The 22,448-nt window shown below is 41.4% G+C and overlaps 1 protein-coding gene across 8 annotated transcripts in view; it reads left to right on the forward strand.

Moving 5' to 3' along the window:
• The window catches only part of chl1b (cell adhesion molecule L1-like b), an 83,327-nt gene that overhangs the window by 56,102 nt on the left and 4,777 nt on the right, over positions 1–22,448 (forward strand). For 7 of the 8 annotated variants that reach the window (XM_037774418.1, XM_037774387.1, XM_037774378.1 and 4 more), the window contains 15 exons: positions 406–546; positions 1,493–1,604; positions 2,537–2,703; positions 2,788–2,953; positions 3,073–3,197; positions 3,572–3,673; positions 4,012–4,209; positions 4,423–4,493; positions 5,210–5,432; positions 7,576–7,691; positions 7,900–8,104; positions 8,239–8,361; positions 13,533–13,712; positions 15,899–15,970; positions 21,149–21,280. In XM_037774418.1, coding sequence (XP_037630346.1) covers positions 406–546; positions 1,493–1,604; positions 2,537–2,703; positions 2,788–2,953; positions 3,073–3,197; positions 3,572–3,673; positions 4,012–4,209; positions 4,423–4,493; positions 5,210–5,432; positions 7,576–7,691; positions 7,900–8,104; positions 8,239–8,361; positions 13,533–13,712; positions 15,899–15,970; positions 21,149–21,280 — 2,133 coding nt within the window. The remainder of the gene's footprint in view (positions 1–405; positions 547–1,492; positions 1,605–2,536; positions 2,704–2,787; positions 2,954–3,072; positions 3,198–3,571; positions 3,674–4,011; positions 4,210–4,422; positions 4,494–5,209; positions 5,433–7,575; positions 7,692–7,899; positions 8,105–8,238; positions 8,362–13,532; positions 13,713–15,898; positions 15,971–21,148; positions 21,281–22,448) is intronic. The other variant, XM_037774411.1, reaches the window with a different exon arrangement.

Genomic DNA, 22,448 nt, shown 5'->3' on the forward strand with positions numbered 1-22,448 from the left:
ACAATTTTTACCATAATCAAGCAGTACATGTAAGGGATAATGTACAGCGAGCCGGTCATTGTTGTGAAAGAAACCCCGACAGGGCAATGCTGCATGTCTCTCATCATCCTGAAGGGGATTCTTTCACAACAATGACCGGCTCGCTGTACATTATCCCGCTTATTACACGGTTACTTACTGAAGAAATCAATATTTTGACAAAAAAAAACGGTCCTCCAGAGTTGGACATCAGAACAGCGCCCATAGCAACGGTCTGCTATAAAGAAATAACACACCGTAGAACATCATGATTGACCAATCAGAATCGACTATTCAACATAGCCGTGTAATAAACAGTGTTGCCGCATGAAACGGTGATGATCTGAAACTCTTGTATGTACTGAATGTATCTTTGGTCTATTACAGGGTCCCCTTCAGCCAAGAGGAAGGCGCTTGGTGACACCATCGTTTTACATAAAGCCGATGCGTCTGACAGCGCCGTCTATCAGTGCGAGGCCTCCAACGTACACGGAACCCTTCTGTCAAATGCAAACATCATGATCATGAGTGAGTGCTTTTATTTCTGTGAGCCATCATCATTTCACTTTCACCATCAAGCACATGAAAAAAAAACACGATTTCCAACGACTCTGTTGTGAACAGTGTTTGTTTCACAGTGTTTGTGAGTTAAGTGTCAGACTTTACAGTGAGTCATCGGGAGACTGCTGACTGACTGATGTGTCGAGCCAGAGAGCTGGCGCGCTGATGTTGGCATATGCCCATAAAGCAGCGAGGAGCCCTGGGAAGGAGGGCTGTCTACAAGCTGTAACTCCTTCATTCAGGCTCGCGGTTCTCCCTGTGGAGCAACAAGCCCAGTTCGCTGCCATTTATATGCTAACAAGTTCTCCCTCAATTCCATACTGATTCCAGGGCCATAAGATAAACATGTGCTGCTTTACAAATGAAGATAAAAAAAAACAAAAAAACAGCTTTCTGTCGCTCTGCACAAACGTGGAGAGTTTGTTCTCGGTGACACAGGAGTTAATAAAGCTGGACAGTCGCTGAATGCTAAGTCCCGGCGGCTGCCTTTGTAAACAATTAGGAGAGACAGATCATTTTAATGGGAGGCTTTGGCTACAACCGATAAGGTGCACGCGCCTCCCTTACTTATTATTCCATTGTTTTCCCCTTTGATTTAATTTTCGCACTTACACATTTCTAAAAAGCTGACAGCTGAGTAATTTTTTTGACACAAAGGAGCCGACAATTATCCCACGGGAACGCAACAGTGTTGTCGCCTCATTTAACCCACGATTATCTGCTTCATTCCTTCCTGTTTTGTCTGGGTTTTAAGACTGCTAAATTGCACCCCTGGTCTCGCTCAGAGTTGTTTTTTTACTGCCTAAAACTAAGGGTAGCTTCCTCCATGGTGGAATATCCACATTAGAGCATCCTCTGCCTTTTCTAACAACCTCAGATTGATGATAAGATTCTGCTGCATGGTCTTTTACAGATCTGCCCCCCATGATTTTGACCAAGGAGGGAGAGGATTACTCTGCTGTGGAGGGGAAGGGAGTGATGATGCACTGCTTGGTCTTCAGCTCTCCTCCTTCTACCATCACTTGGTAAGTGTGCAGTTTGTTCTCGTCTCCGATTGGACCAGCAGAGAGCAGTAGATCTCAACTGTTAGATGCATACACTCCCCCTCTTTATATACAGCATGTTTCTTTATCAGTGACCTGCACAGTAAACCTCCTGTCACTCAACACTAATGTTCTATTCAGCAACGTTCACAGTGAAGTGTTTATCCAGTCACACTGCTGCTGTGTTCATATTGAGTTTGAGATTAAAAGTACTTTGAGAATACTTTGATTGGTAACACTTTATTGTAACCATCATTTAAAAATGGTAAATTGGTAGTTAATTAAACTTAGTTAATAGTTATTTTACTGTTAACAAACAATGAAATGATAATTAATAATGCTTACTAACTATTAGTAATGCTATCATTTCTGTTATGTTATCATCAGTTTATAAAATAATTAGTTTATAAATTATATATTGTATCATAGCTGATAGATATATTGTTGCACACATAACATTTCATATATACTATATTAAGTATTTGTTAATGACAAATGATTTATAAACCTTTAAGACATTGTTTGTAAAATAACTATAAATATTACATAGGTAGATGGACCAAAAATCAATTATTAACCATTGACAAAGTATTAACTATTGATGTGAATAATATTTATAGACGGTTTACAAATCAATTATTAACCATTAACAAAGTGTCACATATCTATCCATGTAATGTTTATAGATGTTTTACAAACAATTTAATTAAGATTTAAAATAATATCTTAATCATTAACTTAAATACTTATACATATATTATATAAAATGTTATAATGTGTGCAACAATCAACTGTTAAATTAACATAAATCATAGCAATAGTAATAATTGGTAAACATTGATATTTATCATTTTGTTGTTTTTTAACAGTAAATTAATATTAACTAAGTTACATTTTTTCTGAATGTTTTCCAGGAGCAAAGACGACTCGTCTGAGTCGGTGGAGGGGCAGAGGTTCACCGTCCACGACAACGGAACGCTGGAGATCGACAGCGTGGAGAAAGACGACTCGGGACAGTACACATGTTTAGCTAAAAACACAGAGGGGTCGTCGGCCATCGACGCCACGCTCGATGTGAAAGGTAAACAGTTTTTTTACCTGTAAAAGTGTTCCTTAGTTGCTCGCAGTCCTTGAAATGTAACTAATACGCTTGTGCCTATGGAAGATCCCACTAGAATAGTGGCGGCCCAGGCGGACCTGCAGATCTTAATAGGTACCACGGCCCAGCTCTCATGCCTCGCGGAGTACGACAAGTCCTTCAGCAACGACTTTGAGCTCCTGTGGGAAAAAGATGATGTGGCGATAGCCCTCAACTACACTGAGAATTCAAGGTAGGATACTGATTTTTCTTTTTCTTTTTTACAGCATTGCAGACTTAATCCCAGCTGGAAAGCCATTTTACTTTTCAATTTTGTCAATCAATACTGCGTCTCCATCTTTCTGTCAACAGATACTTTGTGGAGGAAGGCATTCTTCAGATTATCAATGTGAGCCACGGGGACCAGGGTGTGTACACATGTGTGGCAAGGACTCCGGTGGACCGAGACGCGGCCTCGGCGCTGCTCATGGTGTTAGGTGAGCTAACATACGACACAACACTCGTGCTCCGGGTGCCAAAGGATCACAGACCCCTGGCGCTACATTTATGTATGAGGCATTCATAAAGGGATCAATATGTCAGGGGAGCCAAAGCAGAGCGTGAACATGCAGACCCATGGCTTTATTAGCGCTGCGCCCGTGTCTGACAATCGCCTTTTCGAGATATATTTGACATGTTAAAGTTTAAAAGAAATAGTGGCGGCGATGCAGCTCGTTCCACATCCTCTGGCTCTCGGGATGATTTCATCGAACATTTGTTCCCATGGCCTTTATATATATTTTTTTTTTTTTGCTGCTGAGATTGATGTGTCTGTGATTTTCCAAAGCCGTGTTGTTGTGATGGTTTTCAGACGTCCCCGATGCACCTGAGTACTTGGTACTGTCTGAACACAAGAGCAAAAGTGTGAAACTGAAATGGATCCCCGGGGACGATCACAACAGCTCCACCACAGGTAAAAGACGGAGCATGTGTGTGTGTGTGTGTGTGTGCAGGTGTCAGTATAGCACATACTGAATCGGTGCTACCTTCACTGAACGGTATTAATATGACATACACATTTTTTTGGGCCTCATTCTGCATGTTAATAGATTTCTTTGATACCATCTTGTACAATATGAGTCTATTATTGATTCATCCGAGCGTGGATTATGATTAGTCTCCCTTAGGGATATACAAGCCCAGAGCAGGGTTTGAGGATGTTTCTGCACAGCTGGCGGTTAGATAAGCAATCCTTTGGCAAGAACCAAAGCAGCAAGGGAGCGCTCTGATTGTCTTTCTGCCTGTCAACAGAGTTTATTATCGAGTACGAGGAGAGCCAGTGGGAGCCGGGAAACTGGAAGGAGCTGCTCCGAGTACCTGGGAACCACAACACGGCCGTGCCCAAACTCCACGGCCACGTCGACTACCGTTTCCGCGTGTGTGGCGTCAACGCCGTAGGGAGGGGTCGTCCCAGCGAGCCCACGGAGAGATACAAACCCCCGCCGGCAGGTCTGAGGCTTCATTGTTTGTCAAACTTTTTGATAAGGTCCTCCAGGCCACTTGAGCTGCCAACGCCGCTGCTCTGTGAACTCTAAAAAGACTCCGACCTGCTACATAATTGATTCCGCTCTTGTTGAAAGTCTGTTCTCTTGTGTGCCCGTTTCACCGGAGATTTCTCCCACTAACAATAGCGGCAAAATCTATATTCCTTCTTTTCTACAGCTCCTGACAAGAACCCTGAAAATATCAAAATCGAAGGTCATTTGGCACATGAAATGGATATCAACTGGGAGGTAAGAAATAGTGTTTGGTCTTTTATTATCCTCTTACTGCAAAATGTCAGCTACCTTTACACAGCGGATTATTCACATCTAATACAGGAAGTCAAAGAACAGAAGTTTTATCAATGTTTCATAGGCAATTACCAATATGAATTTAATTTAATAGGAATGGCTCGCTTTTGATATTTCATTCTCTGGTTCAGATACTCAGAAAAGCCATTTTCTGGGATCACTGAATGTGTTTCTGTCGAAAGCTTTGATTAGAAAGAGAAAGGAGAGCTGTGAAAAGATCTTTTTTTTTTTTCTTTTAACACGTACAGTAATATATTCTGCTTTATTGTAAAAAGATAAATCTCTCCTTCACTTATTATCTGGTTGCCCTGTCATGGTAATGTAGTCCCTGAATCCTGGAGCTCTCCCACTGTTAATGATTTGCTTTTGCGTATAATGGTATCTCATTCTATTTCTCACGGTCTGACTTCTGTGAGGAGATAAATCTTTTCATCTACCATGTCTTAGCAAGCCCAATATCAAAAGAAAAGCCATGCTGCTAGGCCAGGTCAGTTGTTCCATTATTAGATTGCAGGATGATCCCACGGAGGCAGTGACATTGTGCGGTGAAATACAAAGAAGAAGTCTTATGCAACTGTGAACGTCTCTATGAGACCCTTCACACCATTGTTTCTGCTTTTTTTTAATTTTTGCTTTCTTTTCGTCCCGTTATTCAGCCTTTGTTACCCATCGAGCACAACGGTCCTGGTTTGGAGTATAAGGTGAGTTACAGGAGACAGGACGTGGAGGAGGACTGGAAGGAACACATGGTGAAGAGACACTCGTTTGTGGTGAAGAACACTCCCACCTTTGTGCCCTACGAGATCAAGATCCAAGCCAGGAACCATCAGGGCTGGGGCCCCGAGCCCAAGATAGTGACCGGCTACTCAGGAGAGGACTGTGAGTAGTGATCTTTGTAGACCTCGTCTGATTTTTTACGGAAGCCCTGAGAAGCAAGTGAAAAAAAAAAAAAATCTGGTGATCTATATTCTGGTGGTGCGGTTCAGCCTCTTGTGGCCAAAATGATTATTACAACAACAAACAGATGAAAAATAATCCAGAAAAAAAGAAATTGCCTTTGAAAACTTTATTTTTTTCACCTTTTTTCACAGATGACAAAAAAAAAATTGGAACTTAGAATGATTAACTAATTAAAACCTTTTACTCACCTGTTTATAAGTCATAAACACAAAACTATTTTGATCAGACTTTGACAATGGATCACTATTTTTTTTTTTTTCCCACTTGCCCCTCAGGGCTTCCATAGGTTTTATCTAAAGCTGCACACATTATTTTTTTCCCCAGCAATGAATCAAATGACTATGAGGAATGCGAAAGGGGTCGTTCATAGTGACGAACCTGCAAAGAAATATCACCCAACTCTGCAGTTCTCCGTAACTCTAGGGAGCATTTTAGCGCCTTTTAACTCATGGTTTCATTTCATTTATTTTCCAAGCCACAAGTCTGCTCTCATCTTTTCCAGCTGCAGCAGCAAAAACGCTCTGATAAACCCGCTACCTGCCCAGCACCAAACAGCACATAAAGTTAGCAACTATCTAGTGAACATAGCGGAGCATTTATTTCCTTCAAGAGTTGGTGGAGACTAAAACGGAGCTAAAAGGAGAGTGAATATTGGACATATGTTCAAGTGAGACATATAATAATAATTTTCCTCTTGAAATGAAATGAAAAGTTGAATTCACAAGCAATAAAACATACTGTCACTCAATTCAATACACTCAGGGGGTTTGATGCTACAGCCTTACTTGCTCTGTTACGACCTGGGACATCATCACGTCATCATTTATATATATATATATATATGTTTAAGATTTTGAATTATGAAAAAAAAATGAAGTCAAGCTAAACTTTCTATCCAACTTTTAATGTAGGCGGTTGAGCTGAAGTGTAAACTCCCTGTAAACTGTATATTTGGAGAAAAAGTAAAACTTTATATACTTTATGGTGTGCCCAAAACGTCCCATGGCGTGTTAAAAGTCTCTCAGTCCCTCGAGAAGAGCGCCAAGTTGGCAACTCTGGCCATAAGAGCTTTGTGAGGCCACAATGTCAAAAGTGGTGTTATTCAGCTTATTGTTGCATCCCTCTAACCCAAACAACTATAATGTCACTTAAAGCAGCTTTAAAAAATAAATATAACATTTTTCCTTAGAAATTTGATTAAAATGAATTTAACAAAAGGTGCACTAAAAGATGCCTGCATTATATAATATTATATAATTACAACATTATTATTATTATTATATCATTCCTACAACATTATAGATTTTCTCTTAATTAAATTGTGGTGAAAAAAAACGTTCTACTCTCAGATCAAATGAAAATATAAAGTGTTTACTGAATACTGTTTTCTTGTTGCTATTTTCAGTGAAAAGACATTACAGATAGTCCTGGTGGATAAAACCAGGTGATGATGATGTGTTTGGAGTTCTGACTGTGTGGTTTCTGGGTATTGAAGTTCACAAACCTAGTACAAAGTAGCCAGTGCAGCTTTGGTATGTTATGTTCTTACGGAGAAAAATGTGGTTTAACTATAATCTTTCTTTCCCTTTCTGCTTGACTCTGCTTCACTTTGTGAAATAATGTTGAAATGTTTTGTTGAGTTGAGAGTTTGACCTACAGCAGACTTTCAGTTTCACGGTCGTGTACTGCAGCAGTTACAGTTTCTCAAGAGAAAAGCAGCCCGTACAGAAGTTCACTGTATTTCCTGTGTTTAGCTTTCTTCTGGACTTGCCCCCAGGAACTAACCTCAGGTCATGACTCTTCTCCTTGTTGTGTCCTCACTCAAATGTGGTGCTATTAAATGCAGTATATTTACACCATTTAGCTTGTGTGACTGTAGGTAGACTCCAGTCGGATAGATCCCTTATAGGTGCTCCTGTAAATAGGTGATTAGTTGTATAGTAATGGAACCATTTGAGTTGTTTTCAGAACTCAAACTGGTTTGTCATAGTTGCTAGTCTTTCCTCCCCGCTCTCTCTTTCCTTGTCTTACTGCAGATTTTAATGTGTGTTTGCCTCTGCAGTTCCCTCTGCTGCACCTGACGATGTAGCCGTGGAGGTGATGAACAGCTCTGTGGTCAAGGTTAGCTGGACGCGTGTACACAAGGACAAGTTACATGGACATCTGGGAGGCTACAGGGTAATACCTCAAAAACAGACCTTTGCTTTTAGACACAGCTTAAAAGGAACGGCCCTGACCTTGCTCCTCAACGTTTGCTTCTCTCACCCCACTCTCTCTCCTTAACTTGGCCAGCTTGATGTTTTCCTGCACAGACAACCAGAAAGAAAACACACATATGGTATGTGTGCTGTACAAAGTTTGATGGCTCCGTGTGTCTCTTCCACAGATAAACTGGTGGCGTCTGCGCAGCCTGACGGACTCAAAGAAAAGCCACGGAGACAAACACACGCTGACGTTCCCCGGGGACCGGGACCACGGCACGGTGCCGGGACTGACGCCCTTCTCCGAGTACAGCCTCATCGTCATGACCTTCAACGGGCGGGGCAACGGCCCGGGCAGCCATCACCTCAACTTCAAAACCCCAGAGGGAGGTAGGATTGTGGAAAAACAGCATGGAGTTTATTGATTCACAACTACAGAAGGGAAAAAATCTAATAATAGCCAAGGAAACTGGGTTGCAGAATTCGACTGCTTACTGTGTGTATTACCTTCTATGCCCCCACAGTTCCTGAGAAGAATCCAGTTTTCAGGGTCACCGACGTCCAGAAGCACACCGTCTCGCTGCTCTGGGCCCCGCCGTCGGAGCCTAATGGGATGCTCACCGGGTACCTCCTCGAGTATCAGCTCAGTACGTATCCCTACGCCGCATGCTTAACTAACTCTGATATAACGGTGATGCCCCGAGGATGTATTGCTTTTTCACTTGTGTTTACATCCCTGTGTTCCTTTCTGTACCCTCTTAAAAAAGAGAAATTGAGTATATACAAAAACTCACAGGCCATACGTTTCAATTTGGATACAGCGACTGCAGAAACTTTAATAGCCTCACTATTTTAAATGCACAGCCTCTACCTCCATATTGTATTGCTACAGACACGTATTTACAGTACAGGAGTGTGCTTGTAGAAGAAAGGAGGAGGATCTGGGGGATTGTCTAACCTGTGATCCTCAGCAACGGAAGGAAAATCACTGTGCTGCTCTAATAGGGCCGGGGTCGCGCTGAGATCAAAGTGTGCGTATAGGAGACATGTCAGGGTGATGTCTGCTGGCCTGCGTGTCACGATCATGGCTCAGCTAGTGCTGACCAAGGCCACCGTGTCACAGTCTGTTAAGGTCCAGCTTTACTGACCCCATCCTGTCCGCAGGGGACATCGTCACCATAGCTCACCGTCCCCCCTCGGGGGGGATAACGTCACTGAACGCATCCCCACGTGCGCACACACTCTGCCCGTCCTTAAACAAAAGTCATAACGGAGCCGAACTACCAACAGCGTCTTAGTGCCGCGTTTTCCCGCCTAATTGAGTTTGATTTGGCGGCTGCACAAGGAGGGCCAAGTGTCACACAGTATTTCAGGAGAGGACGTTTTCATTGTACCACGGCAATAAAGCTGATGGGCGCTTTGAAGTGTGGCTTTTTTTTTGAAGTCCCCTTGAGGGGAGTCATGTGCGAAATGTTGAGGATAATGTAGCCAGCTGTCAGTGTATCATCAGCGGCACAAAGGGAGTCTCAAGCTGCAGCACAGCTGTTTTAGGGCTACGCCCATCTTCAGCGCGGCCTGTAATAGCTTCACGTCTCACAGGTTTTCACAAGAAAGGCCTGTTATAACATCGTTTAACACACCGAGCGTGCAGGAATACCACGACGTCTAACGGTTAAATTAACCTGCTTTGAAATGGCACGTTTTCTGTGTGAAACATTTTGATCGTTGTATCCAGTTAAAAGTTAGAATTAAGTTACTTAAAGCTACTATGAGGAACTTTAATATTGTTTTGTAGGTGGACAAAAGCGGTAGTGTTTCAGAGCACCAGAGTCCCTTTAGAAAACCTCATTTTACTGCAGCAGGGTCTGACAGTCTGCCCTGCACGGATCTGGTTCTAGTTCTCCCTCGCCCCCCTTCCCTCCAGCAATACGGGCTGTGCCTCCAGCAGCGTGGGGTTGGCTCCCAGCCGCTGCTGCCGAGGCGCGGAGCTCTCCACCTCACACCGGAGCTCTGATTGCAGGTCGAAGGCGGCAGCAAAAGCCGGATCTGGGTCTGTCTGAGGCCCTGCTGGAGTCTGAGCTGAAGCAATTTCTGGTGAACCTGCATGATTTTGTCTGATTTAGCCAGAATCCACCCCTGGTGGCACCGATGACAAGCATGAAGAATAGCCTATAGAAATAACCAATCTCCTTGCTGATTTGACTTATGTAGGTCATATAGAGGAATCAGTATTACATTGTTCCATAACCAGTTAAAAGTTCCTCATAGCAACTTAAAGTTAGAATCAAGTGCTGATAGATGTGGACATGATACGGAGTTTTTCCTCTACCAGTACACTTTGTAGTGATGATAATAGCTGTTCACTGAACTCACAAAGAAAGTTTTTGTCAGAATCCCAAAGTTCCCCTCAGCATTGAGTGGGTGGCATGGTCACAGTGCCTTAAAGAGCTGCTAACCCACTCTAAAGCCTGGGGAGCAGCGTAGGCCGCTACAAACTAAACAACTACTGTATGAGGCGCCTACTTCTCAGGAAGCTAGTCACACCACTTGATAAGGCAAAGATAAGTGTGTCACACTTATGTGAGGGGTGAATATGAGGACTCACACCATGTCATTTCATGTCTTCAGAGCAGTTTACTGCATTAGAGTAGCCACACTTTACATTAACACTGCAAATGCATCCTAAGATTAAACACGGACACATTCTTTCACTTCACTTGCAGTCGTAAATTTGCATGTTTTTTAACACCGTTCTAAATCGGAGTTACTGTAGAAGAACTTCACCGAGTGAAGTTTGCGCTGCACTGGTATACACGAGTGGGAGTTAACAATGACCTTGGATGCAATTCATTCTGTTTTTCTTCCCATTTGAGCTAAACTCGAACTGTCGGGTCATTCTCGGATTTCAGTGTTGGTAAGTCTCGGTCTGTTTCACGCTACCCAAGGCCAACCATATTTGGCCCAGGAGGGCTGGAGAATATTTGGAACTGTTATTGCCCGAAGTCAGTGGAAGAGCCAAAGTCTGCAGCCTTCAGCCTGCTCACTCTATAGGATCATGTGCACCGGCTGTCAGGCCTGAGTGCTTCCGGATAAGTGAGAAAGTATCCGTCCACCAGGGCAGAAACGTGATGCTCGTGGCCTCTTCTCTGCAACAGCCTGAATTTCATAATTTACCCAAAAAAAATGAGCGTTTTTGTCCCTAGAAACAAAAAAACCCAACAACAGAATAAAAACAGAGATGTCTGATAACAGTGGGTGGTGTCTAGGCAAAAAAGAGAAGCAGACCAATACATTCTTGTCATTGTTTCTGTTGCACCTCTTTTACAGCAAAGGTCACCTGAACACCTGCTGTGTTTGTTTTTGTTACAAAGAACATAAATGCCACCTCCCTGCCTACTGCGCTGCTTTTTACGTAGTGAAAAATGAGATCCCATCGCAATGTAGACAAAGACAACACTAATAAATTCTGCTTGTGAATGTGCAGGTCAAAATCTGTTTTTTTGTTAAATGCTAATAACATTGTAAAGGGGGTATTGAGCCAAACAAGCAAATGACAATGACACTTGCTGCTAAAGCCAACAAAAAAAAGGCAGATGTGCATTTGTGGCATTTGCTTCATTTGGCATCGTTGAAATGTCTCGTGATTGTCAGTTGGAAGTGTTTTGAAATGCCAGAGTTTTGTGCTTCAAAAACAGAGCGCGAGCTGAAAGTTAAATATCTCAGTGTAAAGTACAGGAATCATACAGTTACTAGAAGAAATACATATTTACAACCTTTTGGTTGTGAGAAAAATTCCCTTATTACAATGCCAGTACAGAATCTGCAGCATGTAAAATGAAACAGTCCCTTCTTTTCTCCTTTTCAATGTATTTACAGTCTAGCTACAGGCTGTGCTAGGGTAGGAGCTAATAGGCACTCCCTTTCAGTGACAGAACAATACCAACATGCAGGGTTTAAGTTATTATCTGAGCTCGTGGAGGTCTCTAAAATAACTAAAGTTAGGGGCGGAAAAAAATAAATAAATAAAAGCCGGATGCGCTTTCAGTGAGAGAGAACGAGACAGCTCCTATTCCTCACAGCTGTAGGATCAACACCTTGGAGAGAGCAGCGGTGCCCTGGTTAGCTGCACTACGTGCTATATATTATAAATATAATGTTGGCTGATACATGTAGTGGCCTTTTCTTCCAAATAGGTTGGCTTGCGTGCTCTCAACAGGCTTAGCTCGCCCAATATTCTACTGGGCACCATGGTGGTGAAGAGCAGCCGTACTGTCATTCTTGAAAGAACTTGGTGCGTAGGTCTTTTGAAAAACATGTAACTTTTAGCCTATTTATCTCGTAAATAATACTCTTTGGAAAATGCATTATTTGTATTTAAAATAATGATTACTGGTTAATACGGCCGTCAAAGCAAGTTTCTTTTTACGCCACTAATTTCGTTAACGCAACTTGCAATTTTTAGGTTGTAGCGGGCTCAGTTTTAAAGCTAGAGTGAAGATACTGGCATCATATGGAACTAGAAAACCTAACGAATCCATTAATACCAACCAAACAAGCTTGTCACAAGGAGGGTAAATAACGCTCCAAACTTGCACTAAATTTCGGCGAGGAAAAACTGGCATGGCCATTTTCTTGACCTCTGACCTCAAGATATGTGAATGAAAATGGGTTCTATGGGTACCCACGAGTCTCCCCTTTACAGACATGCCCACTTTATAATAATCACATACAGTTTGGGGCAAGTCATAGTCAAGTCAGCACACTGACACACTGACAGCTGTTGTTGCCTGTTAGGCTGCAGTTTGCCATGTTATGATTTGAGCATATTGTTTTATGCTAAATGCAGTACCTGTGAGGGTTTCTGGACAATATCTATCATTGTTTTGTGTTGTTAATTGATTTTGAATAATAAATATATACATACATTTACATAAAGCAAGCGTATTTGCCCACTCCCATGTTGATAAGAGTATTAAATACTTGACAAATCTCCCTTTAAGGTACATTTTTAACAGATAAAAAATGTGCAATTCATTTGCGATTAATCGTGATTAACTATGGACAATCATGACATTAATCATGATTAAATACTTTAATCGATTGACAGCCTTACTGGTAATGTATTAGCAACCCCCACAGGTGTATGATTTTACTGCTGCCATGGGAGCTCAGAGCCCTGCTTACGAGAGCTCTGGCTCGCACGTAACTGGGAACCCTTTCAGCAGGACAAAGAATTGAAAATGAGCGAGACGGCTTCCTTATCACAGTGTAAGAACGGGTTATACAAACTCTAAAACGTGTCTGGTTTTCCCATTTTTCAATGTACAAAGTAAGTTTGAGGTCCCTCCTAAATTGTTACTCTCTGTACTTCTTCCCAGTATAATAGCTCTTACCAGTAGGCGATCTGTTAATCTTTAACAGGGTGGATGGACCCGGTTCAGAAGGGTGGGTCTCAGAGAAAATTACAAATCCGTCTGCTAAGGCAGAACCACGGACAGCGTCATGGATTTATCAACACACAGCACAGTTAGGCTACTGATATTTCAAAGCCTCGGTCGGGGTCATAGATTCTAACTTACACAAACCTCAGTCGTATAGTTGAATATGTTAGTCTAGTCTGACTCATTGATCCTTTATCTAACCTCTCTGGCCCTGCACTCTCTCTGCTACTATGGGATGGAGACAGGGGATGGCAGGTTAACAATGGAAAATGCATTTTGCCCCTCATATTGCCTACTGTCCCTCACATACAAAATATGTATTTATTTGCACGCCTCAACTGAAAGCATCAACCCTTTCTTTTTATTTTTACATCTAGTCAACGACACAGAGGAAGTGGGGCCGCGGCAGACAGTAGATATCAGCAACCCCGTCACCACCAAGTGGATCCTGCGCGACCTGGAGCCCGTGAGCAAATACAAGTTGTACCTGCGCTCCTGCACCAGGATGGGATGCGGGCCGGTTGTCAGCGAGGAGTGCACCACCACCCTGGAAACAAGTGAGTGATGGGAGTGAGTCCACAAAGCAATTGACTATAGGCGGCGTATGTGTGGATGAGCTCGTCGGTGGGAGACGATGAGAACACAGACGAGCTTTGAGGTTCAGAATTGGCTGGGTCGGCACTCAGGCCGAGCGAAGTAGGTGACGAAGCCATTTCACCATCTAATGGCATTGAACTAGCGGAATATGATATATGCCTGGGCAGCCAAGCTTCTCATATCTCCATGTAAGTAATTCTTGTGGATAAACAATTTCATATGGGCGCAGTGGAGGTTTTCATTTGTCACTGTCACGAGAGAGCAAGTGCTTATTGATTGGACGGAGAGCGTGAGCTATGAAACAATCAGCTAAGAAAGAAAATTGCTTTGAGCAGGAGGGGAAACTGAAGGTTTTGATACCGAATTGTGTAATCATGAAAGAGTCGGCGGGTAAGTCATCATAATGAGCCGGCTTGCAGTGTGTAATCTTTTCTTTTCAATTACATATTGTTTGTTGAGGACTGCACGCCACTCTTCAGGCTGGCTCAAGCTCAAGTCAAGCTGCTGCTAAGATTACGGGGCGGCGGTATGAGCGAGCGGACGGGAAATGAAACAGGAAACCGCAGGAAGAGATACCGTCGCCATAAATAATTGCGTGGCGCTTTTAATACAAACGCACGCCGAAAGAAATTAAGTACGTCATTCAAGTTGTGTTTGTGTGCACAAACAAAAACAGCTTAACTTAACGCTGCAACACACTGCAGGTGTTGAATACGCGGGCGATTACTTAGTGTTTACTGGAAGAATCCTTACAATCACAGAAAGAAACTTAATTGGCTCTTAGGGGTTGTTTATTTGCATGCTGAAAAGCCAGCAAAAAAAAAAATGATTGCAGGGAAAAGGACTCATTTTTTATGTAGGGAGCTGTTACATGTGTGTGTGTGTGTGTGTGTGTGTGTGTGTGCGCGAGAGACTCTTAAGATCGAAGCATGAAAGTTATTGGTGCCAGCTGTGCTATCGCTATGCATGTGTGTATATGTCAGTGTTGTTTCTGTTAATGGTCTCTCTCTGACGCCACTAAAACGTGCATTGCTTCGAGCATTACCTTTGATCATACAGTGTGTAATGTCAATGTGTGTGAGAGTGTATACATCTGCTTAGCATTGCTTGTCCCCCTTCTGTCTTTTTTCTTTCTTTCCTTTTCTGTTTTTTTTTGTCTCGCAGCTTCCACTTTGGCTCCCACTGTTGACCTCAGTATGTAGATCTGTGTTCATGTAGAAACTGTGGCATGTCATACCTACATATACAGTTTCAAACTGCTCTAACATGAATCCAAAATGAGCTGCATGTTGGTATGACATGTTTCAGTATGTAGATCTGTGTTCATGTAGAAACTGTGGCATGTCATACCTACATATACAGTTTCAAACTGCTCTAACATGAATCCAAAATGAGCTGCATGTTGGTATGACATGTTTCACAGTCAATGATTATTACTTTAGGTAGCAGGTGCATGCTTTAGATTTAGAAACGTGGACAGGTGTGGACACTACAAAGCCCGAATAAATCATCAGGTTTCGACATCATTTTATTTTTCCCCGTACAGAATTGAAAAGCTCCAAACACTCGGCTCCTCTGCAGATAATTGACCTTGTCTGCTGTTTGCCCTTGCCATCAGCAGAGAGCACTCTGATGCCTCCTTTCATTAGAACATTGTCAACTTCTTCTCAGATAAAGTTTGTGGCTTCCTCTCTAATAGCAATGGTAATGAGTAAGCTAATTATAAATTCATATTAATCTTGGCTCATTAGCGACTGTAAACGAATATTGACTTTTATCCTGACAACAGCAGACTCAGTGCGACGTGTCTAACTCAAGCTGAGGAAATAAATGATGCTTTAAGAGCCAAACCCAGGAAGAGCTTCAGACCGCCATCCCTCTTCCTATTAATGATGTGCAAAAAGAAAATTAATTCACTTTTAAAAAGGCGAGATCAAATCAATTAAAAAAATATCACACAATCTCACCTTGGCGATAAGCAAATATAAAATTATATATTTTCTTTTTCGATTCTAGATTATGTTTCACAGTAGACGTGAGTAGTTACTAATTTTAGTGTTGAAAATAGCATGCGTGCTAACAGTAGATCGTAGCGCCCCGAGCTCTGTCCCGATTGATAACCACAAGGTCTGTCTTTTTTTTCCAGGCAAGTCAGCTTCCCCCTCACCTCCAAGCACTCCCAAGTCCCCAGTGACCAAACCCACTCGCTCCACCATAGGTAGAGCTGCAGCGCATTCTGACACAACAAGCATCAATCCACAGAGACAAACAAAAACAGGGGAAATAAAATATGGAGAAATAGGAAAGACAATACATGTTTATGTTTTGTCAGAACATGTTGCAGTTGCTAGGTGACGTGATGACCTCTGGACTCATTTGGTTGGCTGTTGGCTCAAAGGAAATTACACAAAAACCAAGATACAAAATACCTCTATAGGCTTATTAGCCGTTTCAGATTAGTTGTTTTAATAGTTGGTGCTGTTTCCAGGGGCGATAAGGATTGGAACGGGAAGTAACAGCTCCATTTGTTATAAGACAAGTGAATTCTACGGAAGCCCTGAGAGGCATGTGAGAAAAAAAAATATATTCGTGTGATCCATTTTCTATGTCTGATCTAATAGTTTTCTCTGTTCATGACTTAACAGGTGAAAAAGGTTTTGCCAGTATAATCAAAGTAATAATAAAAAAAGTAATAGTACCAAGTCAAAATCTTACTTAAGTAAAAGTGCAAAAGTATTAGAATCAAAATATACGTAAAATATCAAATGTAAAAGTACTTATTATGATGCACAATGGCCCATGTCGGAATAATATATATATTATATCATTGGATCATAATTATTGACTGTATATTACTGTATACATCAGATTAATATTGCAGCTGGTTATGGTGTGGCAAATTTTAAATACGTTCTTGCTGGGCAGCTTAATCTAAAATAATATATCATAATTTATTAGTTGATTCAGATTAATACAAAATATACAGTAAATCTGTCAGAAAAATGTAATGCAGTAAATAGTATTTCCCTCTGAGATGTAGTGGAGTAGAAGTATAAAGTAGCAGAAAATGGAAATATTCAAGTAAAGTACCTCAAAATTGTACTTAAGTGCAATAATTAAGTCAATATTCTTAGTTACATTACATCACTGCTAAGTTCTTTTATTTTATTATTTATTTTTTTCTTCATCTTTGTAACAGGTGGGGAAAAAAATTTGCCCGGTGGGGGAAAAAAATATTTTTGCCAGATTCATATTCTAAGTTACTTCTTTTTTATCTGTGAAATCAGGTGAAAAAAAAAAGTTTTGCCAACATTTTGTTGTTGTTGTAATACTCATTTTGGCCATAAGAGGCTGAACTGCACTTCACCACTACCCCATGTTCTAAATAGGACTAAAAGCATTCATGTTTTCTTCCCCCTTTTTTTACCTTTTAGTCACCTGCCAAAACTGTTATCTTTTTTTTCTTTAGTCCTTAAGTCATAAACTCAGGAAATAAAACAATTCAGCTTAGAAAATGGATAACCAGAATTTTTTTTTTCTCACTTGCTTCTCTGGGCTTCCATAGATGGTTTTAATTTCCCTGCTGTACCACGGGGAAATCTAAGATACTAGATCTATATCCCGACAGTGAAGCTGTAGAGTGCAGTCACTTGAAGGGGACAAATATGTCTAATTGTCAGTGATTGATTTGTTGGGCCTCGGTCCCCCCCCTGTACACATCAGCGTATTGACCCAACAGTCACCTGACATTTCCATGTAATCTTCAACTGGGTAAACAGCAGCACCGCTCAGAGACAAGAAGTTGTCCGGGGCAGCATCTGAGCGGAGAGAAAATAGTGAGGCTGAACGTCCTCCTGGGCCGAGCCGGGGCGGTGTGAGCTCATACTGGGAGGGTGATATTTACAGGACACTGAGATAAGTGGATAAGTGGACGCTGTTGAAAGCTCCTATATCAGAATATTTTCTGGCCTCTCCTTATAAAAAAAAGAAAGAAAAGCCGCCTGACTTTGAAGGGGCGTCTTCCAGGGCATCAGCTCCCTGCTGGGTGAGCAGCTGCTTTCTGCAGCATTTAATAGCAAGCTGAGGAGCGCGGTGACAAAAGACGGCAGCCAGCCTTGGGATATTTTTAGTTTAGGGGCCCTATGTCAGTGGAAGTCATCGCACACTTCCAATGATTGGAATTACCATAGTTTTCAGACTAATCCATCAACATTAGTCAGAGAGTGTCATTCGCGGTGGTTGGGATGGGCAGCGCAGACGCAGGTGTCCTTGTGTGCCGAATTATCACCTGAGCAAATAACGCACCTGAGCTGGAGACACGGCAGAAGATTTGCATGTTTGCCATGGGGAAATGAAGTGGATTGTGCTTTGTTGACTGGCTTAGACAGCTGCTGTCAAAGCCTACTTTCCCCATACTAATGATGCATATCATTCACTACATTATTAGATTGTTTGTCTTCCCAGTTGGGCATCAAAAGGCTACATTTACATGATATGTCTGAGGCAGATGAAGCTCGGAACAGATGGAATGTGAACCTGCTTTCAAAGCAAATAACATGAAGTATAGTTATTAAAGCCCACTAATAATTAGATACATCAAAGAGAAATAGTATAACCAGGACAGAGGACATAGAGCTCATGTCCTCACTGCTGCTTCTGTGGAATTAAAATGCACTTTGTTGGCTTCAAAGGCTGATTCAGATTTATGTTTTACCAAACAACTTTTTTTTAATCAAATTTTGATTGTGGATTAATTGTTTAAAAGTGTTTAGTGTATAACATGTATTTAGGTTTTGGGAGGAGTTGGACAGAATAATAATATTTTGTAGGCATAACCTCTGGGTCTGGGAACAGGTGCTGGGTATTTTTCACTATATTCTGACATTTCAAAGACTAAATTATTAATCATTTAATTGAATAAAATAATCAGTAGATTAATAGGTAGATAGTCATTAGTTGCAGCCCCACTAAGCATCTTTAAATTGGACTGCTTTAGGGCGGAAAATATTAAAGCCAACGTAATATAATACAATTTATTTGATATTTCGACAAATTTAATGTCTAAGGAAAAAACAAAATCTGAATACTTTCTTCGCATCTTCACTGGCTAATAAAAGAATTGTCTGGGTAATTTGACCTCAGTACTGTATTTCTAAAACAGAGGTTCCCAATTTTGTTCCCAGTCAAGGACCCCTTATAAGATAGAGAATATACCAGGGACCCCCTCGTGTATCTCCCTTGTAATAATGTAACGTAGCCTAGTCTTCGTTATGTGAAAGACCAACACAAGAGAAATGTGTTTAAACGATATTAGACATGCATTAAACATATTTGCAGCTTCTAAGAGATATACATTTGTTAGATAAGAATGTAATCTATGCTAACTATTATAGATTTAAAAATGTAAATTAGGGCTGTCAATCTATTGAAATATTTAATCGTGATTATTCGCAAATCAACCACACATTTTTTATCCGTTCAAAATGTACCTTAAAAGGGAGATTTGTCAAGTAATTAATACTATTATCAACGTGGGAGTGGACAAATGTGCTGCTTAATGCAAATGTATGTATATATTTATTATTGGAAATCCATTAATAACACAACACAATGACAGATATTGTCCAGAAACCCTCACAGGTACTGCATTTAGCGTAAAAAAATATGCTGAAATCATAACATGGCAAACTTGAGTCCATTTTCATTCACGTATCTTGAGGTCAGAGGTCAAAGGACCCCTTTGAAAAAGGCCATGAGAGTTTTTCCTCACCAAAATTGAGCGTAAATTCGTAGCTTTATATAACTTCTTTCACGACAAGCTTGTATGACATGGTTGGTACCAATAGATTCCTTTGGTTTTTTAGTTTCATATTATGTCAGTTCACTCTGAAACCTCCTAAAGATCGATTGTGTTAATGCGTTATTATTGCGTTAACGTTGACAGCCCTAATTTAAATAGTATTTGAAGAAAAAACTGTGAGTGCTGCACTGGGTCGGGAAACGGTGTTGGTAATATTGAAGTAAAAAAACAGGTGCTTTTCAAGGATGGGCAAGTAGTCAAATAACAATAAAAAACAGTGACTGTTCAGCTTACTTTGAAAGGAAGTCCTTGGTTTAGGATGGCAGTCTGGAAAACATCCGAGGATTCTGATTGTGAATTAAAAATCCTTAATTTAGACATGGATAACACCTGTGTTCTAATAAGAATAATAAGAACCACATAGAACATTTAAAAAAATCATCACATAGTGTTAAAGACCTTTGCAGAGCTCCATTTATCTTTATTTCCATATCCACATTACTCTTGTCGTGTGAGCTGTTGAGGGATTCACCTAATGTCCCCCTCTGTCAGACGTAATTGATACCTCCTGACAATAGAGTTAGGAAACAGAAGAGCACGCTCGCTTTCCTTCATAGAAGGTGAAGAGCAGCATCCTTCATCACATAATGACAACACTCCTCCTCACCCCGCCGTGACGGCTTTCATCTGCTGCTGCTGCTGTGTCCTTTACTAACTCTTCTTTTGCCGTTTCTCTCATCTTTCTCTCACTTCTCCTTCAGTCCCGACCCTGTTGAACTTTAGCTCAGCTGTTAGCGACAGCTTCGCAAATATCAGCTGGATATCGGGAGGAGAGCACACAGAGTTTTATATCGCATATATGAACAACCGTAAGCTCTCCTTTTTACTCCGGTAGTTCCTGGACATTGTTGGAGTGATTTTTAGTGAAACATGGAATAGCTTTAGATGTGTTGTGTGTGTTCCTTCATGTCTTTTCATTCATACCTTCACTAGATAGCTGTGTGTTGTCATGAGTACTAACCCATCCTGATCATTCACCTTCTGCACAGGTGAGGGTGTCTGGAAGATATCAGAGGCCTTAAACACCTCTAAGACTTTCCACATCATTGACGGGCTCGACCCTGCGACTGACTACACTGTGCGCCTTATTCCTAACAGCTGGGTTGATAATTCAAGTATATTTGAAGATGTTATCCTGACCACAGGTGAGGAGGGGAAACTAAAACAACAACAACAACACAAAAAAGAAAGAAAGAAAAGCAGGCTAAACTAATTGACCTCTCACGGTGCACCCAGCGCGTCCTTGAGCAGTGACTCAAGCCGCGGTGTGTGGTCCTTAGCGGTGTCACAAGGATTTAATTTAGCCGCGCGGCCTCGCTGAGAGGAATTACATTTGTACAGCGTCCCCTTACTTGATTAATTAGACAAGCAGGATTAGCTGTTTAATATTAATATTGGACCGTTTCCAATCAGCAGCGGCGCCCTGCCACCTTCCGCCTCTGCATCAGATAGGCCCCTGTCGATGTTAACATTCAATCAAGTGTCCTGATGGAAAGGCCAAGGCGTGTCAAAGTCACCGGCTATTGTTCTCCGCAGGTCTGGCCAGCATCCACGGAGGAATATCCACCCAGGGCTGGTTTATCGGCCTGATGTGTGCCATCGCTCTCCTCATACTCATTGTGTTGATCGCCTGCTTTGTCAACAGAAATAAAGGAGGGAAGTATTCAGGTAGGTGCTCGCTTACAAAGCGCACACACACACACACACACACACACATCACCTCGCTTGAATAGTAATTGCTGCTCGGAGCATCATTATATTTCCATTTGGCTGTTTGTTGCTATGAAGGAAATTATCAATCACACTAGAAGCCATTACACGAATATGTGAGTTTTTTTTCTTTCCTCCAGCCACAAAATTATTTTAATGCAAATTCACACATAAAAACAGACTTGTGTGTTGATAGGAAAACGAGCCTCTCTACTGTACGTCCGGCATTTGAATTTGGCATTATTTAGACACGCAGCTTTTTTCCCCCAGCAGCAATCTAAACAAAGTGCAGCCCACAGCGAGACTAAATGCAAATGCTGCACACGGGGTGGCTGAGCAGGGAATGATGACATAAGCTCCGCGGTATCTCAATGTTATTCCTGCTATTGGGGACATGAGAGTCCTTATCGGCTTTATTATTCACAGCTAATGGCCATCAGGTTGTCGCTTGTGCAGCGATCGCTTCAGTCGTCAGCAGAAAAAAAGAGCGAGACGCAGCTCTGTCCTTTGTTTTCTCATTAAGTTCTCATTATCACCCGTAGCTCCAGCAACCTTTTCTTTCATTTGCCTGAGCCGTGGCTTTTTTTTTCTTGCATCATATATAGATGTATACATTTTAATATTTTAAAGATTTTTATATTTATATTAGAGCTGTCAATCGATTCAAATATGTAATTGTGATTAATCGCAAATTGATTGCACATTTTTAATCTGTTCAAAATGTACCTTAAAGGGAGATTTGTCGACATTATCAACATGGGAGTGGACAAATATGCTGCTTTATGCAAATGTATGTATATAATTATTATTAGAAATCAGTTAATAACACAAAACAATGACAAATATGATCCAGAAACCCTCACAGGTACTGCATTTAGCATAATAAAAAATGCTCAAATCATAACATGGCAAACTGCAGCCCAACAGGCAACAACAAGTCAGTGTGTCAGTGTGCTGACTTGACTATGATTTGCTCAAAAATGCCTGTGATTATCATAAAGTGGGCATGTCTGTAAAGGGGAGACTCGTGGGTACCCATAGAACCCATTTTCATTCACATAGCTTGAGGTCAGAGGTCAAGGGACCCCTTTGAAAATGGCCATGCCAAATGTAGCGTAAATTTGGA

Source organism: Sebastes umbrosus, chromosome 1, assembly GCF_015220745.1.
Source record: "Sebastes umbrosus isolate fSebUmb1 chromosome 1, fSebUmb1.pri, whole genome shotgun sequence".
NCBI classification, from domain to species: domain Eukaryota; kingdom Metazoa; phylum Chordata; class Actinopteri; order Perciformes; family Sebastidae; genus Sebastes; species Sebastes umbrosus.